At 48.6% G+C, this 26112-nt stretch overlaps 2 protein-coding genes across 3 annotated transcripts in view; one reads left to right on the top strand and one right to left on the bottom strand.

Moving 5' to 3' along the window:
• Nucleotides 1-24097, top strand: part of IGF1R (insulin like growth factor 1 receptor) — a 302920-nt gene extending 278823 nt beyond the window's left edge. For both annotated transcript variants that reach the window (XM_025438072.3, XM_049108436.1), the window contains exons 19-21: nucleotides 2862-2991; nucleotides 8498-8632; nucleotides 16382-24097. In XM_025438072.3, coding sequence (XP_025293857.1) covers nucleotides 2862-2991; nucleotides 8498-8632; nucleotides 16382-16763 — 647 coding nt within the window. In that variant the 3' untranslated portion in view covers nucleotides 16764-24097. The remainder of the gene's footprint in view (nucleotides 1-2861; nucleotides 2992-8497; nucleotides 8633-16381) is intronic.
• Nucleotides 22795-26112, bottom strand: part of PGPEP1L (pyroglutamyl-peptidase I like) — a 50313-nt gene continuing 46995 nt past the window's right edge. Inside the window, exon 6 of the mRNA XM_025438083.3 lies at nucleotides 22795-25345. The gene's annotated coding sequence lies outside the window, so the exon portion shown is untranslated. The remainder of the gene's footprint in view (nucleotides 25346-26112) is intronic.

Consider the following 26112-nt stretch of genomic DNA (forward strand, 5'->3'; position numbering starts at 1 on the left):
TTCTGGAAATGCTCACCTTTCTTTAGCAGTAATTTTTTTCTTTAGCAGTGATTTTGAATGAACTGTTTCGGCCTTTTAGTTGTGAATAATGAGTATCCCCTCTAGAATGATTATCAAATTATGGGTGAGTGTCTTTATTTCTCATTTGGAGAGACAGAGGTGATGAATGGAACCATATCATAGAGGAAACATCCCTTGGTCATTAGAATTACTCATTCAGGAGTCAACAGTGTGTCCCTGGATTTGGCCCTTTGAAGCATCCACACATCTGGTGTGTTTGAAGCCCGGGAGGCCTTCATGCTCTGGGATTTCTAAGAAGAGCCTCTTTGGCTGCTGTCTGGGCTTTCTTTGTGCTCCATGCTCACTTCCTCTTCCCTTTCCATTCCCTTCCCTTCTCTGTGGAGAATCAGATTGTTCCCATGGAGATGCCGACCAGTGCCCCTTCCCCAACTGTAGGGCACCCAGAAGGTCTGAGCTTAAATACTGGTTCTGCCAATAACAGATGAGACTTGGGGCAAGTGCCTGAAGTTCTATGAGCCTCAGTTTCTTTCCCTCTGCAATGGGCCTGCTGATATAGCAAAGCCATGAGATGGTGGAAAGAACTAGGTTCAGGAGAGCTCCAAGTGCATGCCTGGCATGAGGCAGGTCCTCAGTAGGTGTTAGTTCCTGCAATCATTGACATCGTGCTTCCCACCCTCTTCCTGGCACATGCAGGAGCTCAGTTCATGCTACTTTCTTCCTGATTCCACTTCACAGTGGGAGAGCTATTATTGTGCCACTTGCCATTTGAAGTCCAAATCAGCAAGGACCATATTTGCCATTTAACCAGGTGGTACATTTACAGTGACATTTTCTTTGTACTTGTGGTTTTTCTCGCTAAAATTTGAAATTTTTCTTTTGTGTTCAGAAATAGCTCACGTTCTTTTTCTGGGATTTCTTTTCTTTTCCTTCTTGTGCAATTAAAGGCAAGTACTCTCGTTTGCATATCCCTGGAGTAATTCTGAGATAAGACTTCAACATTTCAGTTTGATTCTTCACTAGGGTTCAAAAACCCTGTTGTCCCAATGCCCAGTGTCTCATGGATTACAAACATGACAAGTAATTTTACCAGAGGCAATTTGATGGCCCTTCGCTCAGTACAAGTAAATTGTGTTGCTTAATGTCCAAGGAAATTTATTCCTTGAATTTGCTCTGTAGCCTTACCACTTTGTGGCACAGATAGAGACATGAATGAGCATTTTAGAAAGGAGAGCAGCCCTTTCTCCTAGGAAGGAAAACAGAAGAGTCCCTGGAAGAAAAAGGTTATATGATTGAGTGGAAAATCAGAATCTGACAAAGAAGCAATAGTTTAGGATTATAAAGCAAGCCTGCCATCAAATGTAATTATGTGACATCTTCTAGAGACATGGAAAATGGAAGAAATTTTTAAAAATGAGTGGGAGTATTATGTTGAAAAACATTATTGAGTAATAGCTCCAGGGGCCTGGTAAATAGCATCCCCAAAGCATCTTACTGGGTACTTTTTTCCCCCGTGAATTGGTACTTTTCAATATTTTCCCCCTTAATAAGTGGCAAAACTACTTTATTTCCTCTGGCAGTGGGGCAGTGCTACCAAGTAAATAAGAGTCAACATGCTCTTGTTTATTTCACCAGCTTTGAAAACCACATATACATGACCTTTGGCCTGAGATGCCTGGGTGGCTCAGCGCTTGAGCATCTGCCTTGGGTTCAGGGCGTGATCCCGGGGTCCTGGGATCGAGTCCTGCATGGAGCTCCCTGCATAGAGCCTGCGTCTCTCTCTGCCTTTTTTTTTCTTTTTTTTTTTTTTTTCTCTCTGCCTTTATCTCTGCCTCTCTCTGTGTGTGTCTCTCATTTTTAATTTTATTTATTTATTCATAAGAGACACAGAAAGAGAGGCACAGACACAGGCAGAGGGAGAAGCAGGCTCCATGCAGGGAGCCCAACGTGGGACTCGATCCCCGGTCTCCAGGACCATACCCTGGGCCGAAGGCAGTGCTAAACTGCTGAGCCACCTGGGCTGCCCTAAATAAAATCTTTAAAAAAGGAAAAATGACCTTTGGTCTACACAGTATATATTTTCTTGATAAACTGTAAGACTTGATAATTTGTAAACTGCTTCTCATTTTAAATGAATAAAGGAATTAACTTTATTTATTTATTTGGAATTAACTTTTTTTGTAAAATATTTTATTTATTCATGAGAGACACAGAGAGAGAGGCAGAGACACAGGCTGAGGGAGAAACAGGCTCCCCATGGGGAGCCCAATGTGGGACTTGATCCCAGGAACCCCAGATCATGACCTGAGCCGAAGGCAGACAGACGCTCAACCACCGAGCCACCCAGGCATCCTGGAATTAACTTTTTAAAAAAACATTATTTGAGAGAGAGAGAGAGAGAGCAGGGGGAGGGGCAAAAGGAGAGGGAGAGAGAAAATAAAATCTCAAGCAGACTCCCTGCTGAGTGTGGAGCCCAACGCAGGGTTCAATCTCACAGCCCTGAGATCATAACCTGAGCTGAAACCTAAGGGTCGGACGCTTAACCAACTAAGCCACGCAGGTGCCCCAGGAATTAGCTTTTTTAAAGAGTCAAATTATAAACATATTTGAAAGCAGAGATTTCTTGGTATTTCCTTGTCACATGATTAATCAAATCAGTCATCCCTTATTGATTCTGCATTATACAATCGCTAACACTGAGGTCCAGCCTCCTTAAAGTGTGCCTCACCCTTGGATATGGGCATCCATATCCCCGCCTCCCTGCACAGTGGCAGGACATCTTTGCTTCTGCCCTGAGAGCTGCTCCAAGCGTATCACTCGGGTGCCTTCTCTCTACCTTACAGATTTCGGTATGACAAGAGACATCTATGAGACAGACTATTACCGGAAAGGAGGCAAGGGGCTGCTGCCTGTGCGCTGGATGTCACCTGAGTCTCTCAAGGATGGAGTCTTCACCACTCACTCTGACGTCTGGTATGAGAGACTTTTCCTATAACACAAGCGTGGAGCACTCCAGCCTCCACAGATCCCATTGGCTCAGTCCCGAGGGCTTTATTTTTCTCATGTTTTCTGTTCCCATTAGCCTATTTCCAGCTTTGGCTAAGTGTTATGTGGGTCACACTCCTGCATTTCTAAGGGTTCCTGTTGTGGGTGGGCCAGCTAAGGACCATGGGCATTTGTTGGATCTAAAGAATTTATAGGACCAACATCTCTTTCAGTCCTTAGCTGTTCACTAAGTGGCCAGGATACCAGGAGCCAGGACATGGCAGAGAACTTCACCTCTCCCCTGCCTGCCTGCTCTCATTTTATCTTTCCCAACAGATGTGTGTTTGTGTGTGTGTGTGTGTGTGTGTGTGTGCCTCATCTAATTAAAACTTGAGATTGCAGACATTACTCTATTTAGACTGAAAGATTTTAAGTCTGGATGTATTTTCTTGTTGGACCTATCTGCTGTCTGTCCTTTTTCAATGGGCACCATCATTGACCTGTGTTGACACAGGGATGGTATAGAAAGCAGAATATCTCCCTTAATAAATGTACCTTGGGGTAGAAAGCTTACCAGCTGAGGAATGCAGAGGACTCTGAGTAGTGCCATTTATTGTGATTCATCACCAACATTGCAGAGAGGAGGTCAGGTTCTCAAATACAACCGAGGTCCTTGGCAGGCTCAAACCCTGGCACATCTACCCTCTGACTCTCACAGTTTTCTACCTTCTGGCACGTCAACCAGTTTCTTGGCTGTCCTCTCAGGAGATCCCACTGCTGGTGTGTTACAGAAATGGTAGTTGTTTACTCCTACTGTCTGGATGACCACATAGAGGAGGTATTTAAATAGTGACCGACATCATTTTTTTTTAACCTCGTGAACCTTTCACGGTTCAAGGGCCTTGGATCTTACTTTGAAGACAGGTGCAAATTGGAAATAGCATTTGAATATGACCCAGCAGAGTGCAGTGACTTCTCGAGTTCACGTATGAGATTTGTTTTGCAATCAGCCTGTCCAACATAGTTACCTCTTTGCTGTCAAATCAAAGTGCTCACCATCATTTTTGTTGTAGAGATGATGGGGAGACGACAGGCCTGGGTCTGTTCATGTGTCTGATTATTCTAGCCGCCATGCCTCCAAAAACTCTGAGGTCAGCTTACAGTATGATAACGTAGAAAGAACTGTGAGAGCCAGAGAAAATGAGGGGCAGAATGGGAAGATAAAACTGGAGTTATTAATATCTAATTTTTCCCCAAAGTGTAGTTAGCAACGACTGCAACAAGCAGCAACAAAGGGACATTTAGGGTATTCCATGCCAGTTTTCTCCCACATGACAGCATAGACATTATCAATCAATAATATGTGTATATAAATAAGAGTGGGTATTTGGTATTCATTCCAGTCAATATTCAGGCATTAAGGGTGCTTTAGATTTTTTTTTAACACAGCCTTTGAGGTTAATGTAGGATAGGCCAGCCAGGACACTGGCGAATAGAGGTCTCTCAGCTGCCTAGGATCTAAAGCTTTCCCTGTCAAAGGAACAGAAATTATTTTAGATTATATTCAATGGCATGGTCATTCCTAAACAGTTGAAAATCTAGAAAAAGTTGCAAAGAGTTTTATTTGACTTTGTAAAACAGACCCCAGAATCTTAGGTTTGGGAGGTATCTCTATGGTCACATCCAGCCCCCAACTCCCATCCACAGCATCTTTGGCAGCTGGTTGTTGAGCTTTCACTCACATTTCCAGGGACTGCTTACTCCCTCCCTCATGAAAACAGACCACCCTACTTCTGAAGATATCTTTGTTCTTTGTGAATCTTGCTCATGCTGTGCTTATGTTGCCCTCCTGGTGACATCCGTTGGGCCTTCTCTGTGACACATTTGTATACCCTGCTCTGTTTTGACAAGACACCTTGGAGTCACAAGGAAATGGTATCTGTTCTCTAGTTTGGACATTTCCACTTTTTCTGCTGTCCTTTGAGATTCTATTCCCAGGCCCTTGGGCACCATGTTTGCTCCCCCTACAGCTCCCCTGGCACTGTGTCCCTGTCAGTGGTTCCTTTGGGTTAGAAGACACTAGCGTGCCCTCCAGGCCTGGAGGAACCCAAGCACAGAAGTAGGGAGATGGAACCCATAGTGTGTTCCCTTCTTGTGCATCTGAGTCATTCTACAACAGTCTTTATTTCTTGACTCACTAAGGTTTCCAAACTGCCACAAATACCCAGAACTGATTGCACCCCACTTAAAATCAAAATCATTTGCTTCTTTAGTAGCTAATTAATGTTAGCAGGGAACACAGATATCTCTGTAGTTCTTGATTTGCTGCTGGGTAGGACACTGACGTGATCCTGTATTGGTGCACAGAGGCATAGTTACTGAATGTGGACCCCAGGCAGCACTTGTATTGACATGGGAGACTCACAACAAGTTGTACCATTTCTGGGGAAATCCATGCTTGTAATCAGAATAGATGTCACACAAAGGCATTTGTCCAGTGTTTAAAGATGGAATGTATCTACAAAATTCATGCCTTGGTTTTCTGTGAAGGTATTTGTACCAGTGCCTCATTGCAAATTTCCTACTTTGAAAAACATGTGGGTTTTGCATATTTCTTAGCATCCCTGACTGGCTCTGTGGCCTTGGTCAAACCATGGGACAGCTCTGGGCTTTGGTGCTCCATCTGTGAGGTGAAGTCTATTTAGGAATGTCTACACTCCCTATGAGATCTGCAGTGGCTTGATAAATGTTTAAATGGCTCCTGTGACAACTAGTGGTGCCACAAGGCGTGGCCTCTTGGTGTTGGGTAGACATGGTTCAGTCTCTATACATTGGACTTCATACAGCTGATCACATCCCATGAGGAATGATCAGACTCCAGCATTAAGTGGCCCTCACTGACAAGTGACATTGACATCACACAAGAGTCACCCCAGGGAAAGCATTTATGGAGAGCTTGGCCTGTTACCTGCTATGTTGTTTCACAGGTGTGATCACGAGTACCTGGTGAGGCCCAGAAAATGGTCGGTGTGTACAAGAACAGGGTGATCAGAGACACACTCCCTGTCCTTGAGGGATAAAGTCTTATGGAGAAGAGGCAGGGATCCTGACAGGTTAGAGTCATGGAAGGCTGGCCAGAAGAGATGGGGTTGTGGGACACCCTAAAGTACAAATTGTCACCTATGGAGCAATAAGGATATGGGTTCCTGGCAGTAGGAATGCTGGGGAAGCGAGTGGCAGGACGCACTTGGTGCTTGTGGAAGATGGTGGGATCTCCTTGAGAGAGGAGGCTAGGGTAGAGAGAGACCAAGTAAGGCCTCCAATGTTGTGTGAGGTACTTGGGCCTGATCCTGGAGGTTCTACAAAGACATGTAAAGCTTTTGAAGAAAGAGTGACACAGGAATGTGACCTAGTGCTGTCATTTACAAAGATCATGTTCACTAGAGTGTAATGCTGTATGGAGTAGAGTGTTGGCCAAAGCAGAGGAGTGCTCTGGGCCCAACGAAGACCATGGGCACTGTGGTGGACTCTGAGGAGGCGGAGGCATGGATGGCCTTGGGTTGACTGCTCATGTTAGGCCAGAAGAGCGGGACTGTGTGAGGCAGATGTCAGGTTGAGACTTGTGAAGTGTATGGATAGCCAAGTACCCGGGAGCTTGAGCCAGAGTAGTTGGGGCTGAAGGAGTCCATGTGGGAGCCAGAGTGAGAACGGACTTCTGGAGAGCAGCTGGCACCCCTAGGAGAGCCCATGGGGTGCAAGTGGGTCTGGGAGGAAACTGTGTTCTCAGATGATCCCTCAGGCCAGGCCTGCAGTCAGTAAGAACAGCAGGCTTGTCATGTCTAGAGCTATACCGCCTTATGGATGCAAGGAGCACCCCTAGGAGAGCTATACCGCCTTATGGATGCAAGGAGCACCCCTAGGAGAGCCCATGGGGTGCAAGTGGGTCTGGGAGGAAACTGTGTTCTCAGATGATCCCTCAGGCCAGGCCTGCAGTCAGTAAGAACAGCAGGCTTGTCATGTCTAGAGCTATACCGCCTTATGGATGCAAGGAGCAGTAGCCTCCGGGGCGAGCTGCTTACCTGACCAGGACTGCTTCTGCAGGAGGCCCACCACCATAGCCGATGGAGGAGCCGGCAGCCCCAAGCCCAGGCCTCTGAAGGCCATGCTAGGCCTCCGGCTCTTTGGCTTTTCTAGGTCTCTTGTACAACATAAAGGCTATTTCTTGGTCACCAGAAATTTAAAAGGACTTTGGGTGGGTCCATCCTCAGCTAAGATCCTATTTGTGTCTAACATCTACTCTTGGTACCCATTTGCACAGAAACCTTCTGTTCATGGCCAAGTAGCTCTAGCTGAAGCTGTGAATAAAACGTTATGGTACAGAGTCCGAGGCCCTCCTGCTGCAGGCTCCCAGCCAGGATCCGAGAGCTCTCAGCGGGAAGTGCCGGCCCCAGAATTTTCGGTGCGGCTCTGCCAGCACCCATGGCTTTCCACAGTCCTGTCAGAAGCCCCGCAGGCCGTTTGCTGCTGCCGAGCCTGCTTTATTCTGCTGAAATGAACCGAACATAAAGGCAAATAGACCGAGGAAAATTTGTACAAGGTGGCAGTGTGCGTTGGGAAGGCACCTTTAGTTGGCAGATTACAACATTGCCTTTCTAAACAGTATCTGCCTAAAATTTCTGTGTGCGTGCCTGTGTGTTTTAATTTGTTTTCCAGTAGTTGGATCTTGTAAACCAGCAGGCAGGAGTGCATGCATGGCACAGTCGCTCACAGCTCCCCTTCCTGAATGTACTCCTCAGAACTTTGCCCCACAGCTCAACCCTGCTTGAGGACACCTGGCTGTTCAGGAGCCCTGTCACCAGCTGGCGCTGCCCCCCTCACTCTCCATGCTGTGAGGCTAAGCCCTCCACAGGCCAGCAGCTCCTAGCCCCCGTGGCCTTCTCTTCCCACCAGCCCCACTGGACCTGGGAGATCCCCGTGGAACTTCCCAGTACCCCAGACCAATGACATCAGAACTGTGGTCAGTCATCAGTGTGTTTTAAAAACTCTCCTCTGCAGCCAGCATCGAGAGCTCCTTGGGTATTTGATTGTCCCAGGATGGATTTGAGGCCACTGCCCCACTGTCCCAGCAGGAACCTGCCCTTGATTAGAGAATGAAGCACATTTGGGAGACAGTCCTGCTGGGCCTGTGGCTTTGGTGAGGCCCTGAACTCAGCTTGCCTGGGCTTCCCAGGAGAGAAATTAGGTGCTTCCTTGTCATTGAGGGGACCCTGCAAACTCCCTCCATTTCAGCTTCCTCCACTGTGCCCCAGGGCTGCTTCTCCCCTGCAGGAAACATGAGCAGCAACAGATGAAGATGGAGGTCCATGTGTAGCCGGGGCCGGGCTCACACACAGAAGGCAGTTGCTCAGCACCCGGGCAGGGGGACGCTGGGAAGGAGAGGGCCGTGTGGTCTGCCCTTCCCTTCCTGAGCCCTCACATTCCTCTCTTACCATAGGTCCTTTGGGGTCGTTCTCTGGGAGATCGCCACGCTGGCTGAGCAGCCATACCAGGGCTTGTCCAACGAGCAAGTCCTTCGCTTCGTTATGGAGGGCGGCCTTCTGGACAAGCCGGACAACTGCCCCGACATGCTGTACGTATTTCCTGGGCCCCCTCCACCCGGGCTCACCCTCTGAGTTCCCTCATCAGTGACCCAGGGGGTCAGTGGTCCTGAGAGCCTGTGTCTCTGGCCCGGCAGGTGCCGTTGGTGGGCCGTTTAGAAGAGGGTCATCCTGATGGAAGAAACCTGTGCCTTTGGGGAGCTACCTCAGTTTCCCCTCACTTCCCTTTTAGTTTAATAGTCAGCACTGCGGTTTCTCAGGCCACACATCTCTGTGAGGTATTTAACCAAAGCAATCCTTACGCATCTTGTCCATGAAAAGTTTTAAAAGGTGGGGGGAGGTGGCAACAGTAGGACTGAGTGCTCTGAAGCCCAAATTCCAGAGCCTGTTGCCACCACCACAGGCCTGAGAGAATGCTCCAGTCTGTGTACACAGTGTGATGGCGGCACTCCTGGCACGCCATGTAGGGCACACCTCAGACCTCTTACCCCACGCCACTGCCACTACTGCCACCATGGTCCTCTCAGGTCTCTTCTTTGTTGAGTGTTTGCAAGAGTCATAAAGCATGGGAGCCACATGCACTCTGGGCTACTTGGCCCTCAGTTCAGCTCACCTCCCTGCAGACACAGCGTGGGGCACGCACAGCGTGGGGCACTGGCAGATCCATCACTTCACTCCACTTCTTAACAAAAACAAGCTTCTTGTTCCTGAGATTTGTCCAATCCTGGCAGAGCGTTCCCGATGCCCCCCGCCCCCTGTCAGCAGAGGTCAGAGGGCCTCACTGTCTGTCAGAGGAGGGTGTGAAGGTGTTCTTTCTGTGGTTGGGCCACTGGGTCCCAGAGGGTGGAAGGGAGGCTACCACTAGTAGTACCTCAGGACCAATTCAGGGATTTTCCACAAGTGCTTCTCAGGATGTCTTTGGCTTCACGTGAGGAAGATCCCCGAGGAGTTGTCAAGCTGTGTCTATGTCTGTGTCTGTGTGGAGGAGCCCTGGATCTGCTACCTACCTGTATGCCCCAGGCCTCCAGTGCGCACTGCCTCAGGCTAGGCCTCAGGGTGTTGGGCTGGTTTGCAAATGAGTCAGATGCATGTCAGGTGGCTAGCAGGGAAACTGAGGCCTCAACCCTCATGAAAGCTTTTCTTGTCAGAATCTCTCAGCAGTTTCCTCAGGTCAGGAATCCAGACACAGGTATGCTGGCCCCCTTGTTCAGTCTCATCAGATTGACATCTGACGTAGGCTGGGGCCTCCCTCATCTGAGGCTCTGGGCCTCCCTCTTACCTGCCCTCCAGGTGGTCAGCAGGATTCAGCCCCGTGGCTGCAGGATGGGGGTCCTCCCAAAGAATGGGTCTTCTCTCCCTGGAGCAGCTTACTTCTTCAGAGCCAGCAAAAGAACCTGTCTCTTTGGGGTATTTACCATTAGTTTTTGCTGACTAAGCCATATCTACCCAAGATGATCTCCCTTTTGGGTAACTCAGAGGCAACTGATGAGAAAACTAACAGAATGAAATCCCATCATCTTCCTTAGTCCAACCCACATCTGGTTGAGGGGCTGCACAGGGCATTTACCTCAGAAGCAAGGATCTTGGGGAGCATCTTAGGGTCTGACGACCACAGCTTGGGAAGCAGAAACCAATGTCCGTCAACAAACCAAGGTTGTGTGTTTTTCCCAAAACACCCTGTCATGACCCGAAGCTGAATTCCCAAGCTCCATGTAGATATGGGAGGCTTTGTTCCCATGGCTCTGACTGTGCAGCTGTGGGGCCCGCAGGCTGGAGGAGACTTGGTACAGCACCCCGCACTTCTGGAGTGCATTAGCTGAGCCCTGTACTCTGTAACTGCTGCTTCTGAATGTTTGCTCAGCTGAAACCTGTTCTGTCCCCTGGACAGCTTGCATGGAGTTAAGAAGACCCAAGATCACTGTAGGGAAGGCAGCATCCCTTCACCTCTGCGTCCATTTTGGGGGCAGGGGAATCCATTGGTCATCTGAGTAGGGCCTAGAGTAGGAAATTTGCATGGTCCTAGACATGGGGCATAGAGTAGGCCCATGAGTGACAGGAAGCTCCACTTTTCCGGGGGGGCGGGCAGGGCAGTGCACATGGGATGCGGGGGGGTAGCTGAGACAGGTGGGGAGACAGTGAGTTTTCCCAGATCCCTCCAGAACCTTCCCAATTAGCTTCTTTAGACTTCAGGACCCAGAAATGGAAGAGACCCAGTTAGCTTCTTTAGACTTCAGGACCCAAAGATGGAAGAGCCTCAAAAGGTCATTTAGTAAAACAAACAAACAAAAAGGCAGTGCATTTTCTTGCCTAGCATGGAAACGCTCCCTCTCCTGGCCTGTACCAGTTTTTTACTGCAGTTCAACATTATCCCAAACCTAATAGTTAAAAACAACAAGAAGCATTTACCATCCCACAAAGTTTCTGAAGACTGGGAACCCAAGAACAGCTTGCTGGATGGCTCCGGCTCAGTCTCTCAGCCAGGGCTACAGTCAGCAGAAGGCTTGACTGGGGCTGAGACCCCCTTTCAAGGTGGCCCACTCATGTGGCCAAGTACCATGCAACTGACTTCTAGAGCAGGGCTCAGCAAACTTTTCCTCTAGAAGGGCAGGGAGGAAATATTTTCAGCTCCAGGGGCCTATACAGTCACAGTGACAGCTACTCACCCCTGTTCTAGTGCAAAAGCAATCACAGTTACCACATGAATGAGCATGGCTATGGCCCAATAAGACTTGATTTGGGGATCCGGAAATTGGAATTTCCCATAATTTTCATGTCACAAAATATTACTGTTATTTTTATTTTTTTTCAACCATTTATAAATGTAAAAACCATTCTTAGCTCGTAGGCTTTACAAAATCAGACGATAGGCTAGATTTGGGCCATGGGCCTGTAGCTTGCCTACCCTGCCCAAGAGTAAATGATTCCAGAGCAGAGCAGAGCAGAAGCCCCAATGTCCTTTATGGCCTGATCAGAAGCAGCCCTCCTGATGTGAGAGGAGATTGCAGGGAGCCTACCAGGAGGTGGGGATCACTGTGGGGGCTGGTTACCATACCCCACTGACTCCCAGATTCCCTCACAGGTGACTGTTCTCTCTGAACAGTATGTATTCTTGTCAGCCCATCATAAGAAAAATCTTCCTTCTGAGCAAAAATCTAACTAATGGAGCATGAGGAGTGATGCCCATTGAATTTGCATCCAAGTGTCTGGAGTGCCAGAATAGAGGTTGTAGCTGGAATCCGTGGTGTTGTAGTAGCTTAGAAATAGTCTGAGAAAGCCGGTGTGTGTTTCATTCATGTGGCTTGGGGGTGATGAGAGGAGAAGTATTGTTTTTGAGCTTTATCTTTGACTTAGAAAAATGTTGGCCTCTGAAAAACTTGCAGGACTCCTAAAGTTGATCTACCTTCTGGTGCCTGGAGTTTTGATATTAATTTAATATGCCTGGGAAGCAGCCCCCCTGCCATGGGAAAGGCAGTATACTTCCTGTTCCCAGCATTGAGTGACAAGGAAATTCACACGGAGAGGTTACCGTCAGATATTAAATGTTTAATTCACAAGGCATTTCTGCTTTGTCATCCAGAACCCCTGTGGCAAATTGTTCTCCCTTCTGAGAAAATAACAAAATGAAAGGAACTTAGTTGATTGTATAGGGAGTGTCTGTTGTGTCCTGAGTTTATTGATGAGTTTAGGTAAAGAAGAAGTGCTCTGGGAGAGGAGTTCTTTTGTTATAGGTGATGAAAGAATGGATTCCTGTTTCTCCCAGAGGAGAAGAGAGTCACCGAGCTCTTGGGAGTTGCCCAAAAGCCCTGCTGGGCCTCCAGGTGGGAGAGAAACCACTTGGGTGGTGTGGCTCCAGGGGTCTGAACGAGCACCACCGCACCGGGAGGGTAATGTGGGGGCGCGGCGTGCAGTGGCCGCTGAAGGTCCTCAGCTCAGCATCCTTATCTTGGCGATGCCCACAAGCAGGGGAAGTGGGCACCCGGGAGTGCCCAGTAATCCCCATGCCTTCAACAGCACAGTGCACTTAGGCTTTAGAGGAAAGGCTCCATGGTCCAGAGCCACAGAGAATCCAGGCTTGCGAGTCTAAACACCAAACTCAATCTGAATTAATTTAACAAGTGGCATGAGATCAGATTTGGCTTGTGGTTCGCTGGTGGTTCCACATTTCAAATTGACAACAGAGCCCATCTTATGACTCTGTACTTAGACCATGAATGCCCTTGAGTCCCTGTGGCTACGTGCTGACTGTGGACATCCCAGAGACGGGACTATAAGGCACAGCCCCAGCTGTCACAAGTCCGGCGGCAGAAGGACTGGATTCTAATGCTTCAGGATAAAGCTAGAGCAAAGACCTGTATGGGTTCATAAGCCAAGAGGCCAGATCATTTTGCAATGTCACATGTCCAGACCCTGGCCAGGGTGGGCCTCAGTATCCGGTGCTCAGGAAGGAATTTGAACTTCTTGCCTTGAGAGTCACCCATAGATGAGTCTGAAACAGATTCAGTAGTCTCTGGGGGGGTGGGGGTGGGGGTTGGGGGGGGTTGCAGTTTTCTTTTTTTTTTTTTTTTTCCCTTTTTAAGATTTTATTTGAGGGAGAGAGAGTACAGCAGGGGAGAGGGGCAGAGAGAGAGGGAGAAGCAGACTCCCTACTGAGCATCCCATGACCCAGAGATCATGACCTGAGCCGAAGGCTGAGTCACCCAGGCACCCCTGCTTTGTGGTTTTCAAACATGCTTTTTCCTGTTGCTGACTAAAGCTCCCTCATCCCTCATCCCTAGTAATCCTGTGCTGGTTTTGTGGGAATCGGGTACTTGAATAGAATCCAGTCAGGAATGGCCGTTCCTGCCTGGCTAACCTTGCGACCATGGGCTGTCCCGTGGTACCTGGGCCCTGCATTTGATATGGGTCCAAAGGCAGAGTGGCCTGGGGTGAGGGGTCAGGCAGGCCTGCTGTCGCACTGCCAACCTCAGCAGAGAAGTGGCTCATGAGACAGTCAGGCAGAGTAGGGGCACACCAAGCCCCTTGGGGGCTTTCTGGAATCTGGTCTTTGTTGGGACAGTGGCCACATGGACCAAGGTTGGGCCGCCTCTCACACCTTGGCTTCTGCTCCCAGCCTGTGCGCATGACAATAGGGCCGAGTAGGGTGGCAATCCAGAGGCCCCTCTGTGTGCAGGTTGGGAGGGGGTGGGCCTCACACTGCCCCTGGGATTCTTCCCCCCCCACCCCCCCATCTCCGTGAATTGGCTTTACCAGCTTCCCCACAGGGCAGGGCAGCAAGTAGCTCCAAGTGAGGGGCCTGCGCACCCCCCCTCCGCCCCCACAAGGGGGCATCCGGGAAAGAGCTGCACTGCCTCAACAGAGCGACCTAGTTGTAAAACGTGCTTTTTTTTTTAAAGGGGAGTTTAATCAGCCCATAAATCCTTCTAGAGTCTACTGGAAAGTTTTCTTGTGGAGATAGTGTAAACAAGGTTCTCAAATCCTACAGAGTAAAAAAGGCTTCCTTTTATGGGCAGCCCTGGAAGGGCTGTGACTCGAGTGGTTTGAGAAAGGCATCACATGGCCCATGTGTTGATGTCACGCCAGTCGCTCCCTGGCTGGTGGCACCTCTAGCACCCCCTCCCCCCACCCCACCCCTTACCACAGCCACCCTGAGCCAGGGCACCTCACATGTTCTTGGCCCTGGCTGCGCTGCTACTCAGGGATGAGTCAGTCAGCGGGAGAGGAAATCACAGCTGAGCCATGGAGAGGAGTTTCCTGTATTTATGGCCCGATTTATTTTTTGGTGGGGGGGTGGGCAGGGGTCCTAGGCAGTGATGGGGGGTCAGGGAAGGCTTGTTGGCCATCTGCCCCCAGGCAGGAGCTGCCTGCTTATCAGTGCAAATCCCCTACAGCACTTGTGACAGAAGGAGAGGAACCCTTTTCCTAGGAGGACTGCCTTTGCCTTTGTTGAGGTGGAGAAAATGCCTCTTTTCCTGAGGCAGGTGGTGTTTAAAGCACAACCCTACTCTTTCCCTGAGAACTCCATCCCACTCCGCCCTCACTGTTTTGGGGACCTCGGACAACTTTTTTAATGTTTTGGTGCTTCCACTGCTTCATCTACGAAGTGGGGATATATTATAAGGTGCCTACTTCTCAACTTGTGAAGATTAAAAGTAGTTCACGGCGTAAACCCTGCCTGCCAGCCCATGGATGCACCCAGTGGATGCACCGACCGAAGCATAGCCCTGCCCTGGGACTGGTGGCATGGCCAAGGTGCAGGTGGTTTTGTTGGGAGGGGGAAAGTCTAGTCAGCCTTCATATTTTGTCCAGATCTTTTTCTGCTAGAGCACAGTGGCCAATGTTTTTGGTAAAGGGCCATGCAGCGAATACTTTGGGCTTGTAGGCCAAACGGTCTGTGTTCCAACCACTCAACTAGAACTTGTCTCTTGAAAGCAGCCTGGACATATGTAAACAAGTGGGCATGGCTGTCCCAATAAAACGTGATTTATAGAAACAGGCAGCAGCACAAGCAGAAAGCCTTGCTCCTGTTCCCACCCTCCTTCAAGGTCACCTACTCTGCCCTCCACCACCTGACCCCTTCCCCCCAGGTCTTTCAAGGTAGTTAGTTAGCTTAGAAGCTTTCCCTGCAGGCTGGTTTCTGTGTCCCACAGGGCTTCTCCCCTGGCTTCTCCCCTGGGCCAGACATAAGCTAGCGGTCAGTCTAACAGGAAGCGAGAAGCCAATTTGGGGTGTTCTGTGCTTCTTAAAAATGGGGAGTTCCATTTAGCCATTTTTATTAAAAAACATCTCTCTAGCTAGAATCTCTCAAACAAAATGGAGAATAGAATTTTCGGGCGAGAACGGCAGTAGAAGGGCAGGTTCTTTTGTTTGAAGATCACAGGAGAAGAGCCACTGGCCAGTTCCTCCTCAGAACCATGGCCTCGTCCAGCTCTGTGGCCAGCCTGGATGTTTGTGCCATCACCCTCCTTTTTGCTCCCCAGGTCTCCTAAGCTGGGTCTCTCTGTCCTGTGGTTCAGTAAGAAGCACCCCTTCCTCCCCTGGCCACCCCTGGCTCAGGGCCTGAGGCCTCCAGCTCTCCAGTGGGGAGCTCCGTCCCACTGCCAGGACTTGGTGGTGGTCCACTTGACTCTGAGGGCTTCTCAGAGGTTGGCAGCCCTGGTGCCATCATGCCCAGCGGATGAGACCCAGCCTGGACATCACGCTGTGTCTCCGCCTGCCCCTTTCTTGGGGGGGGGGAGGGCGGATCTCCTGCACAGGTTGGCCCTCCCTGCCTGGTGGGGTCCTGACTGCAGGTCTTCCCTGGGACTGTCACTCAATTCAGTGCAGCCTGGGGCTATGTAGGGTTTTTGTTTTTCTTTTTTAAGATTTATTTGTTTTAGAGAGAGTGGCAGGAGGGCCAGAGGAAGAAAGAGTGTCGGGCAGACTCCCCTGTTGGGTGCAGAACCCGATGCGGGGCTCGATCACAGGACCCTGAGATCACGACTGGAGCCGAAACCCGGCCACCCCCGCCCCCTATGTCTTAGAGCTCTCACCATACAGATTGCGTGTGGCCCTGGATCTGTCCTTTCTTGGAAAACGAGAGTTTAGGTTTCGTCTCACAGAGGGCCCGGGTCCCAGGGGGAAGTGAGAGCAGATGGGAGAAGTGGAAGGCTGCTCGCTCGGGCCACCAGGAGGGAGAGGCAGAGGCTCCGAGCTGCCGTGCCATCGGGGTGCCCAAGTCCGGGGGGACCGCAGCGAACAGTCCGTTCGCAGCCCGGCCCATCTCCTGTCTGTGTGCACCATAGGTTTGAGCTGATGCGCATGTGCTGGCAGTACAACCCCAAGATGAGGCCTTCCTTCCTGGAGATCATCAGCAGCATCAAGGACGAGATGGAGCCCGGCTTCCGGGAGGTCTCCTTCTACTACAGCGAGGAGAACAAGCCGCCCGAGCCGGAGGAGCTGGACCTGGAGCCGGAGAACATGGAGAGTGTCCCCCTGGACCCGTCGGCCTCCTCGTCGTCCCTGCCTCTGCCTGACAGACTCTCAGGACACAAGGCCGAGAACGGCCCAGGCCCTGGCGTGCTGGTCCTGCGAGCCAGCTTCGATGAGAGACAGCCTTACGCGCACATGAACGGGGGCCGCAAGAACGAGCGGGCCTTGCCTCTGCCCCAGTCTTCGACCTGCTGATCCCTGGAGCCCGAATCCCGTGCAGACAGTAACGTGTGTGCACGCGGGGCGGCGGGTGGGGGGGAGTTCTAACAATCTAGCCACAGCCTCCTGTACCTCAGTGGATCTTCAGAACTGCCAATGCTGCCCGCGGGAGACGGCTTCTCTGCAGTAAACACGTTTGGGATGTTCCTTTTTTCAATATGCAAGCAGCTTTTTATTTCCCTACCCAAACCCTTAACTGACATGGGCCTTCAAGAACCTTAACGACAACACTTAATAGCAACAGAACACTCGAGAATCGAGTCTCCTCACTCCCCGTCTCTTCTCAGACCTGTCTCCCTCCCTCCCTCTCACATTTCTCTTTCTCTCTCACCTTTCTCTTTCTTTATGCTTCAAAATGGAAAAACCTTTGCCGCAAGTCCATCTGGGACGCCCTTTTGATCAGAGTAAGGAACTAACTGGCTGTCCCTCCCCGCGGCCCCACGTCACCCTGGACACACCTGCCTGTCACCGTAGGTCTTTATAAACATACACACACATGAACACATTGAGACGGATTTTTTTTAACTGTATCTCTCACCTTTTTAGGAACATACAAAATTGAAAAAGGGTCATCGTTCATTCAAGGTTGTTACCATTTTAATGCTGCCAAATTCTGCCAAATCCTTGACTTCCTCCCTCCCAGCCCCGCACCAATTCCCTTGTTCCCAGAGGCATGGGGCCAGCATGGCATCTAGTCTGCCTGCTGAGGCTGCAGTCCATCCGATCACCCCTGGTGTTCCTCTCCAGTCTTACATTCACGCAGGTCTAGTTGCTCCTGACTAGGTTAATATTGGGGAGAAGTGGGCAGATGGGGAGCTTCTCTCCATGAAGCCTAGGAGAGGCCGAAGCCTCCTACCCCGCACCCGCCCGCCAGCCCCCAGCAATTCTGGAGGAAACAGGCCCTGTGGAGAGTCTGGCAGACAGGCTTGAAGGGGAGGTCACGCACGTGCCAGTCTCCTGTCCCCCACCCCTCAACCCCAGCCCCCACTCCCGGCCCCCCAGGATGCAGACGGGAAGGAGTTTCCAGGGACTCAGCCCAACTGTTGGTGCAGGTTTGCAAGGAAAGAAATTCAAACACCACCACAACAGTAAGAAGAAAAGCAGTAAACAGATTCAAGCATTCTAAGCTTTGTTGACATTCTCTCTGTTACTAGGACTTCTTCATGGGTCTTACAGTTCTATGTTAGACCATGAAACATTTGCATACACATCGTCTTTAATGTCACTTTTATAACTTTTTTACGGTTCAGATATTCATCTATACGTCTGTACAGAAAAAAAAAAGCTGCTATTTTTTTTGTCCTTTATCTTTGTGGATTTAATCTATGAAAACCTTCAGGTCTACCCTTCTTCCCTTTCTGCTCACTCCAAGAAACTTCTTATGCTTTGTACTAGCGTGCGTGACTTTCTTCCTCTCTTCCCAGTAACCAATACTTCTATAACATAATTTGCCATGAACTGTTTGATGCCTTTTTATAAACACTCCCTCCCCTCCCCGCTCCCTCTACCCGTTAGCTCCGTTCTAACCCATAGGCTCTGTGGGCACGAGGCTGGCGCAGGAAGCAGGCTGGGGGTGGTGGGCGCCCCCCCCAGTGGGAAGGCCCCCCCACTCCTCAGCCTGCTCCCACACAGCGCTGGAGTCTGTTACAGTGCAAGACATGATACAAACTCAGGTCAGAAAAAAAAAAGGTTAAATATTTCGCACATCCTTGTTCAGTGTTTCAAGTCACCGTTGTTGGAAAGTCTCACCTTCTCTTGCCCTCACCTTTGTTTCGGTTGTGACACACATATATCTATTTTTTTAATTCTTGGGTACAACAGCAGTTTTAGCTGCAGACACTAGGCATCTGGATTACTAGTTTTTGGGGTTTGGGGTTGTTTTTTTTTTTTTTCATTTTTTTAAAATGGATATTTAATCCTTCCCATCCCACGAAAAAGAGCTGCTGAGTCCAAGGGTGCAGTGGAGCAGGGCTTCCGCCACCACCCTCCTGACCAACCTACCTGTCTTTAGAACCAGAAAATCCCCAGGCACCTCCTTGGCACTGCAGGGGGCGCAGGGTGTGCAGGGGCAGCCGCCTCCTCCAGGCTGTCAACCAGCCTCCCACTGCCCCCCATGTCCGTGGCCAGAGGGCTGGGTCGGGGTGAGCGCAGAGCCGCAGTGGCTGGGGAGCCCCTCTGCTCGCTCCCAGGGGACCAGGGCCCCAGCCTGGCCTGCTTTTCCTTGGCCAGGAATCCAAGTCTTCGGGGGCCTGGGGGTCTTGTTTTGTTTAGTTTTTAGCACTTCTCACCAGAGTGATGACAGCGCACAAGTTGCTTCTGGGATGGAAATGTTTAAATTATGAGTAAGAACAAAGCTAAAATATGAGGATTACTAGTTGTGACTGGAGATTAAACACGAGAAAGCAAGTGCATAGTGCGTTTCTGCTTGTCTGGAGCTTCAGTCCTACAATATTCTCTAGCCTCTGTTCCATAGTTTTTTCCCTTAAAAAAAAAATGAGAAAAAAGAAAAAAGTTAATTAAGAAGGTATTATATGTAGGAGTTTTCTTTTAATTTATTTTGTGATATCAGTTTCAATCACTGTAAAGAAGCCCCATTATGAATTTAAATACTGAGAAAAGGGTTTTGTGTGTATGTGTGTAAGACAGGACAGTTTTTGGGTTTTTTGGGTTTTGTTTTTGGGTTTTTGTTTTGTTTTTCAAACATTTATCTACCTCACTCTTATTTTTTATATGTGTATATATACAAAAGAATACATCTCACATTTCTCAGCACCTGACAATATGCCGTTGATACTGGTAACCTCATCTACACCACAGGCCACACACACCAGGCGAGGCAGGGAGAGGCCAGGCTGTATTCCTGGGTCGAAGCAACACTAATACACCTCTCCACTTATGTCAGACAGCTTGCCTTTTTCTGGGATATCTCGTTTTGTGTTGCTTTTGTTCTTCTCCTAACTTGGTTTCCTAAGAGGTTGTGAGGTGTTAGGATTTCCTTCCTCTCGGCCTGGTGTGTTGGGGGTGGGGGGGCGGGGCGGGCTGCACTCTGCTGTCTGCTGGGAGGTGAGCAGAGGGCCAGAGCATGCAGTGGGGGAGGGGTGCTGCTGCTTGGCAGTCCCAGGCCGGCTGTCTTTAAACCAGCCTCTGTGCAGATTGAATGACAAACAGATTCTGTCATTGGAAGAGCACTCACTTCCTTGGTTTTGAGCACTGGAAGTACTGAGGGGGGCAGGCAGGCAGTTTCTGGGTTAGGATCATACCTGGCAAGGTGCCACGGTGGCGTGGCCCAGGCCTGCTCCAGGTGGGGACAGGATGTCATTGCGCTGGGTCCATCTTATGGTGCAGCCACGTCAGTACTCTTGAGAGCTCAGTCCGCCAGGCCTCCTGCTGGAGAATGCAGAGGTTCCTGATCTGCTAGCCAGTCCCATTCAGGATGTACAGAGAAGACAAGTCCCCCTCTCTCCAGATTGTTCATCCACTTCACCCTCACCTCCTCCTCCCCCAGGGGAAAACAGAGACCAAACCTCCAGGCTGGATAGGGGGGGCCGGTGGTCGGCGCCCAGCCTCCTGCTGGGGTGGTGTGCGACCCGCCGGAGCTGTGCCTTCATCCCGTCCTCCTGCTGCTCACAGGGGTGGACGGCACATGTCCCAATTCCAGCAGCTGCTCTCACAGGCACTGGTGACTCTATCTGGGAAACATGGTGGGGGTTTTCCCAAAGTGTGGATGGCTCCTTTCAGTTCCAGTACTGCAGTGAAGCTCAGGAGCACTCTTCCTCCTGCGAGAACACTATGCTCTCTTCCCAAGGCCCCTGGCATCTTAAGGTCACTGAGAAATACTGTTGGATCAGGGTTTTCTTCTTCCACACTGTAGATGACCCCTTGGAATAGTGGCCGCTCCTCTTTTGCACATACCTACCGGTTTCCACAACTGGATTTCTACAGATCATTCAGCTGGTTATAAGGGTTTTGTTTAAACTGTCCGAGTTGTTGGTGTCCTCTTGTTTTTGTCTTCTGTAGGTGGTTTTTCTTTAAGTAGAAAGAAAACATTAATAGTGTAGTGCCCATCATAACCAATGCTTCAGAAACACTTAAATAAAAAAAAATTTTTTTGCTTGTGTGATGGTGCAGTCATTTTACTGGACCAAACCACCCACCTTGACTATCCCAAGGCATCATCTATCCACAGTTCTAGCCTAATTTTATGCTGATTTTCCAATCTCTTCTTGATTTTTCTCTTTTGTACGCTCCAAATAATCTAATCAAGCTGAGTTGTGGCATTTTTCCATGCAACCTTCTTCTGACAGCGGCTCACACTGCTTGAAGTGACGTGAACCACTGAGGCACATCATTGAATTGATGTGAGCGTTAAAACATTAGCACACACGGCCCTTCCCTGAGGCAGCAGGAGCTGGTGTATTCTGGAGACACTGTCGAACTTCAGCTGTGTGACACCCAGACTACCCCAGCTCTCTCTTTATGGGATGTCATGACATTTGACACACAATTGGGATGTGCTTCCTCCTTGGAAGATAGAAGACCGTGTTCTTGGACAACACTGGCCTCTCCTTCCAGCATGTTTCTTGTGACTTGGGACAACATTTCAATGGTAGGAAAAGTGGCTTGGTAAAATTGGGGAAAAAAAAAAAAAAAAGTGGCTATTGTGGAACTACCCAACGGCAAAATGCTTAGCAGTTGCGGCGTGCTGTGGTTGGGATAACAGATTTACAAGCCAAATATGATGCCAAACTCTAGGCCGGCTTGTTCCACCAAAGCCCCTTTCTCAGCAGCTCACCTCCATTGGCAGGTGGCTGCATATATGATGCAGGCTGCTGTTGCATCCTGTTGCTGGAAAGATCACACTAGCTCAGATCGGTGAGGAGTCTAGGATGCTTGGTCCCAGGTCCTCAGCTGTTACTGCTGGGTCTTCCTTGGGGGGGCTGGTGTCAAAGGCAACTCCTTTCCAAAACATAGGCCCCCCCTCCTGTTGACAGTAAAGCTCCACAGTATGCCTTGGCCCATTCCAGCAGTCCCACTAATGTATTTAAGGTCTGGGGTTTGTTCTTTTGTTACTGTTACTTTTGTGTTTGTTGGCTGTTTTTTTGTTTTTTGTTTTTTAAATTTCCTGGGCTAAGCAGCATTGGGAGATACGGACCAGATCCACTCTCTAAGCACCGGTTATGAAAGTCAACCTTTCTTATTCCCCTCTGACTAGTCGGTGGTACAAATGAGAATTTCAAGAGAGGATGTTGTTTAGATTGAACCTCTGTTGCCAGAGATGCTGAAGATACAGACCTTAGGCCTCCAGCTTACATGACTCGTTCACTTCAAGAAAAAGCAGACTGAACACTCTTTGACAGTGGGATGATGAGGCAGTAGGAAACCACTGTTAACAGGGTCATGACATGACATGAAGCCAAGAATGGCAAGCAGAAGGGTATGGGGTTGGGAAGAAGTGTGGGCCATGTTTTGAACTTGATGGTTTCTGAAGGTATCAGACCACATCAAGTCTCAACAGTCATCCATGGGCATTTGGTTTCAACAAAGAAACTGACATCCTCCTTTGGAAACTGTTGTTGCAGAGTTCAGTGAAATCGTTCAAAGAACTCGAACTGCATTGCACCCGTCAGTTGTCAGTTCTGAGGCATGACGTTAGGGTTTTGTTTTATTTTGTTTATGCAAGAACATAATCACTCATCTGTATGTCCACGTTTGTGTGTGTCCACATCTTTCTGGTAAACATTGTTCTAATTAGTCACTCATTAGCGTTTTCAATAGGGCTCTTAAGTCCAGTAGATTACGGGTAGTCAGTTGACGAAGATCTGGTTTACAAGAACTAATTAAATGTTTCATTGCATTTTTGTAAGAACATAGAATAATTTTATAAAATGTTTGTAGTTTATAATTGCTGAAAATAATTTAAAGACACTTTTTTTTCTGTGTGTGCAAATATGTGTTTGTGATCCATTTTTTTAGGACACCTGTTTACTAGCTAGCTTTACAATATGCCAAAAAAAAAAAAAAAAAAAAAAAAAAAAGGATTTTTCCCTGACCCAGGCCGTGGTTCACCCTCTTTTCCCCCATGCTTTGTGCCCTAGTTTATAACAAAGGAATGATGATTTAAGAAGTAGTTCTGTATCTTCAGTATCTTGGTCTTCCAGAACCCTCTGGTTGGGATCATCTTTGGTCATTTCCCTTTGGAGTGTAGCTACTTTAACAGAGAGAACCTCATTGGCCAAGGACACAGCAAAGGTGTTGCAGCTCAGCAGTGCGTTTGGCACTCCTGAGTATCTGGTTTGGTTGGTTTGGTGGTTCCCATTGTCGTGCAATGCCCAGAGAGGGAAGGACTTGATGGCACAACTAATGGTTTCACAGTGATCACAGCATACATACAGACTTATCACATGAATGATGGTAATTCTGGTGCACACAGGCCGTTTGCTTACATGCCTCATATTGTGATTAGCGCTTTGTTATAACAAGGAAGAGACCCTATTTATTTTATTTAAGGCAGAACACTGAAGACACATTTTTCTAGTCCAAAACAAGTCCTTTTCAATAAAAACTACACACATGAAAATGTGTTTCAGTTGGACTCCATTTCCTCTAACTCCCAATGGATTATTGGCCATGTCTACACTTCTCCACAAAAATCTCTATCATTAGAAACATCTGGATGCTTTGCACTACATGGGAGAAAGGTCCAGAAACATTTTTGTTTTCAACTGTTCAGTCAGATGTTTGGCGTTGCATAGACACATCCACAGGTGGAATAGATGCTTGGCAAAAACACCTGTCTGCTTTCTAAGCCAGTGAGGTTGAGGTGAGAGGTTTGCCAGAGTATGTCTACCTCTGGGACAAAAAAACAAAAAAACAAAAAAAACAAAAAAAACAAAAATCAAACCAGAAGGCGCAATGGAATGGATGCATCGCAAATAATGCATTTTCTGAGTTTTCTTGTTTAAAAAACGTTTTTTAAAAAAGTAAAAAAAAAAAAAAAGTAATAACATGGCCAATTTGTTACATAAAATGACTTTCTGTGTATAAATTATTCCTAAAAAAAAAAATTCCTGTTTATATAAAAAAAAATCAGTAGATGAAAAAAATTTCAAAATGTTTTTGTATATTCTGTTGTAAGAATTTATTCCTGTTACTGCGATATACTCTGGATTCTTTACATTATGGGAAAAAAAAAGAAACTTTATCTATTTTGAATGGCTGAAGCTAAGGCAACTTTAGTTTCTCTTACTCTGCTTTTTTCTAGTAGTTAAAGTACTACATGGTTTAAGTTAAATAAAAGAATTCTGTATGCATTTTTGGTCTCTGATTTCGTTCCTCTCCCTTTCTGGAAGGATCACCACGCTTCTGAGGCAGGGAAGCTGAGCTACGTGTGGCATGTGTGTTCACACATGTCGCTTGGAGGTGTTCTGTGTGAAGGCTTTGCTTTATTTCTGACAGCTGAACCTTCTCAGCATGCAAATTGCTGGGGAAGACAAGGAAGCTATTCTGTTTCTCACTCCATTAAATCAGCTAGAAGAAAATCTGAATACATAAAATATAGAAATCTGTTTTTGACTGATTTGGAGACTTTTCCTCTATCTTCCACTGACAAGTCAGGCCAGGGCAGGTTTGCTGTAGGTGACTCTGGGACAAAGGACTTAAACTTCACATTTCCTGTCCTGGCTGGTACCTCACAGCCACCATACCTACTCAGGACGCAGGGGAGAAGTAAGCAAGCACCCAGAGGACGTGGCTCGCTGGAGGTGTTCAGAAGGTTACCTTCTAGCTGATGATCTTGGCCTGTCCCCGGGCCTCTACCATCCAGGCATCTTTTTTTTTCCCCCAGGGGAAATGGCCATAGTAAAAAATGTGAATATATGTTCAAAGGAAACAAGCTGTAAGTGTTGTGGAATCACACCAGAGATGTATAGACACATCAGGAGGGCAAGCTGATCATTTCACTGAACTTTGATCATAGGAAACTACTCCAGGAACAAAGCCAGGCCACCATATAAAAAGTCTAAAGAGCCAGGTGAAGGCGGGAGACAAAGGCCACAGTTATTTAAGATCTAGTGAGTCTCACAGTTATTTGGATCTAAAGACAAAAGGCCTTTCTCAGAAGATTCTCTCAAGCCCTTGGTGTTGCCCTGGGGTTTTTGTTCACCATTGTCACGGAGTAGCTGGCACTCAATGGTCAAAGTAGCTCAAGGCTCATTTCCAAGGTACATATGAGCAAGCCTATGAGCGGCCAGCAAGGGGGACCCAGGAGTCCATCGTGGCGCTCCTATGTGCCCAGGCAGGTAAACCTGTGCTTTCAGCTAGCTGCGGCACCCTGGCCACCTGTCCTCAGCCCCAGGCAGCAGCAGTCTCTTCTCTGGGTAAAGGTGCTGAGTCTTCACAAGTGCTAACACCTCCTCTACCATGCCAATTTAAGGCCATAGATCCAGTGGGGCTCTGTGTGTATCTACCCCTTACAGGTCCAGCTACAAGCCCGCACTTGGGTGTGTCTGTACAGGATGCATTCATCACTGATGGAATGGTTTCACCGGATGTTCACAACTCTGCAAAGGAAGGATTTTTTTTAATAGATAACCAAGCACGCAGAAGTGCCCAGAGACGCCCCCCATCCCCCAGTAAGTGACCATCCCCCGAGTTCAAGCTGCGTCAGCTTTCAAACAGACTCAGAACCACCACGTATCAGCCACAAGTAAACAGGCCCCAGTAGGCACCAATAGCAGATGGCAGGCTGCTTAGACCAGGAGGTGAATGGGGCCTTTGGGATTCTTCCTCAAGAACACCGGAGGGCACACAGGGAGAGATGATAACGTTCACCAAGAGGGAATATCTTGGTGGGCCTCCCCGTTGAGGTGACATTTGAAAGTTTATAAAATGTGTATGTGTATGGCTTGGTGCCAAGCAATCTGAAATAACACTGAGACAGGGTCTCAAGGCCCCCTGCTTGCCCCGGGCCTGAGACAGAAGCTACAATGCGAGAGGGGGACAGGGCTCTGGGTAGCAGGTGTTTGCCTACAAATGCAGAAGGGTCTCCACGTTAACAACCGTGCAGCTGGACCTACACATGCTGGCCATACCATCCCACCCCACTTGGCTGGCTTTGGTCTGCTGCAAAGTGACTCTGATCTGTTTTATGTCAAATAAGCCAGTTTTCATTTGCAAAAAGGGTTCTGTAAAGTCTGTACCAAAGGCTCAAGTATGCTAGAGAGCTAATGATAAAACAAGCAAGGCCTGCCCGGTTCCTTTGTTATTATTAAGTTGCAAATGCTTTTCCTTATAGTAATGGGCAGCCCCGGTGGCGTGGCGTGATCCT

The sequence above is a fragment of the Canis lupus genome, chromosome 3 (assembly GCF_003254725.2).
Source record: "Canis lupus dingo isolate Sandy chromosome 3, ASM325472v2, whole genome shotgun sequence".
Classification (NCBI taxonomy): domain Eukaryota; kingdom Metazoa; phylum Chordata; class Mammalia; order Carnivora; family Canidae; genus Canis; species Canis lupus.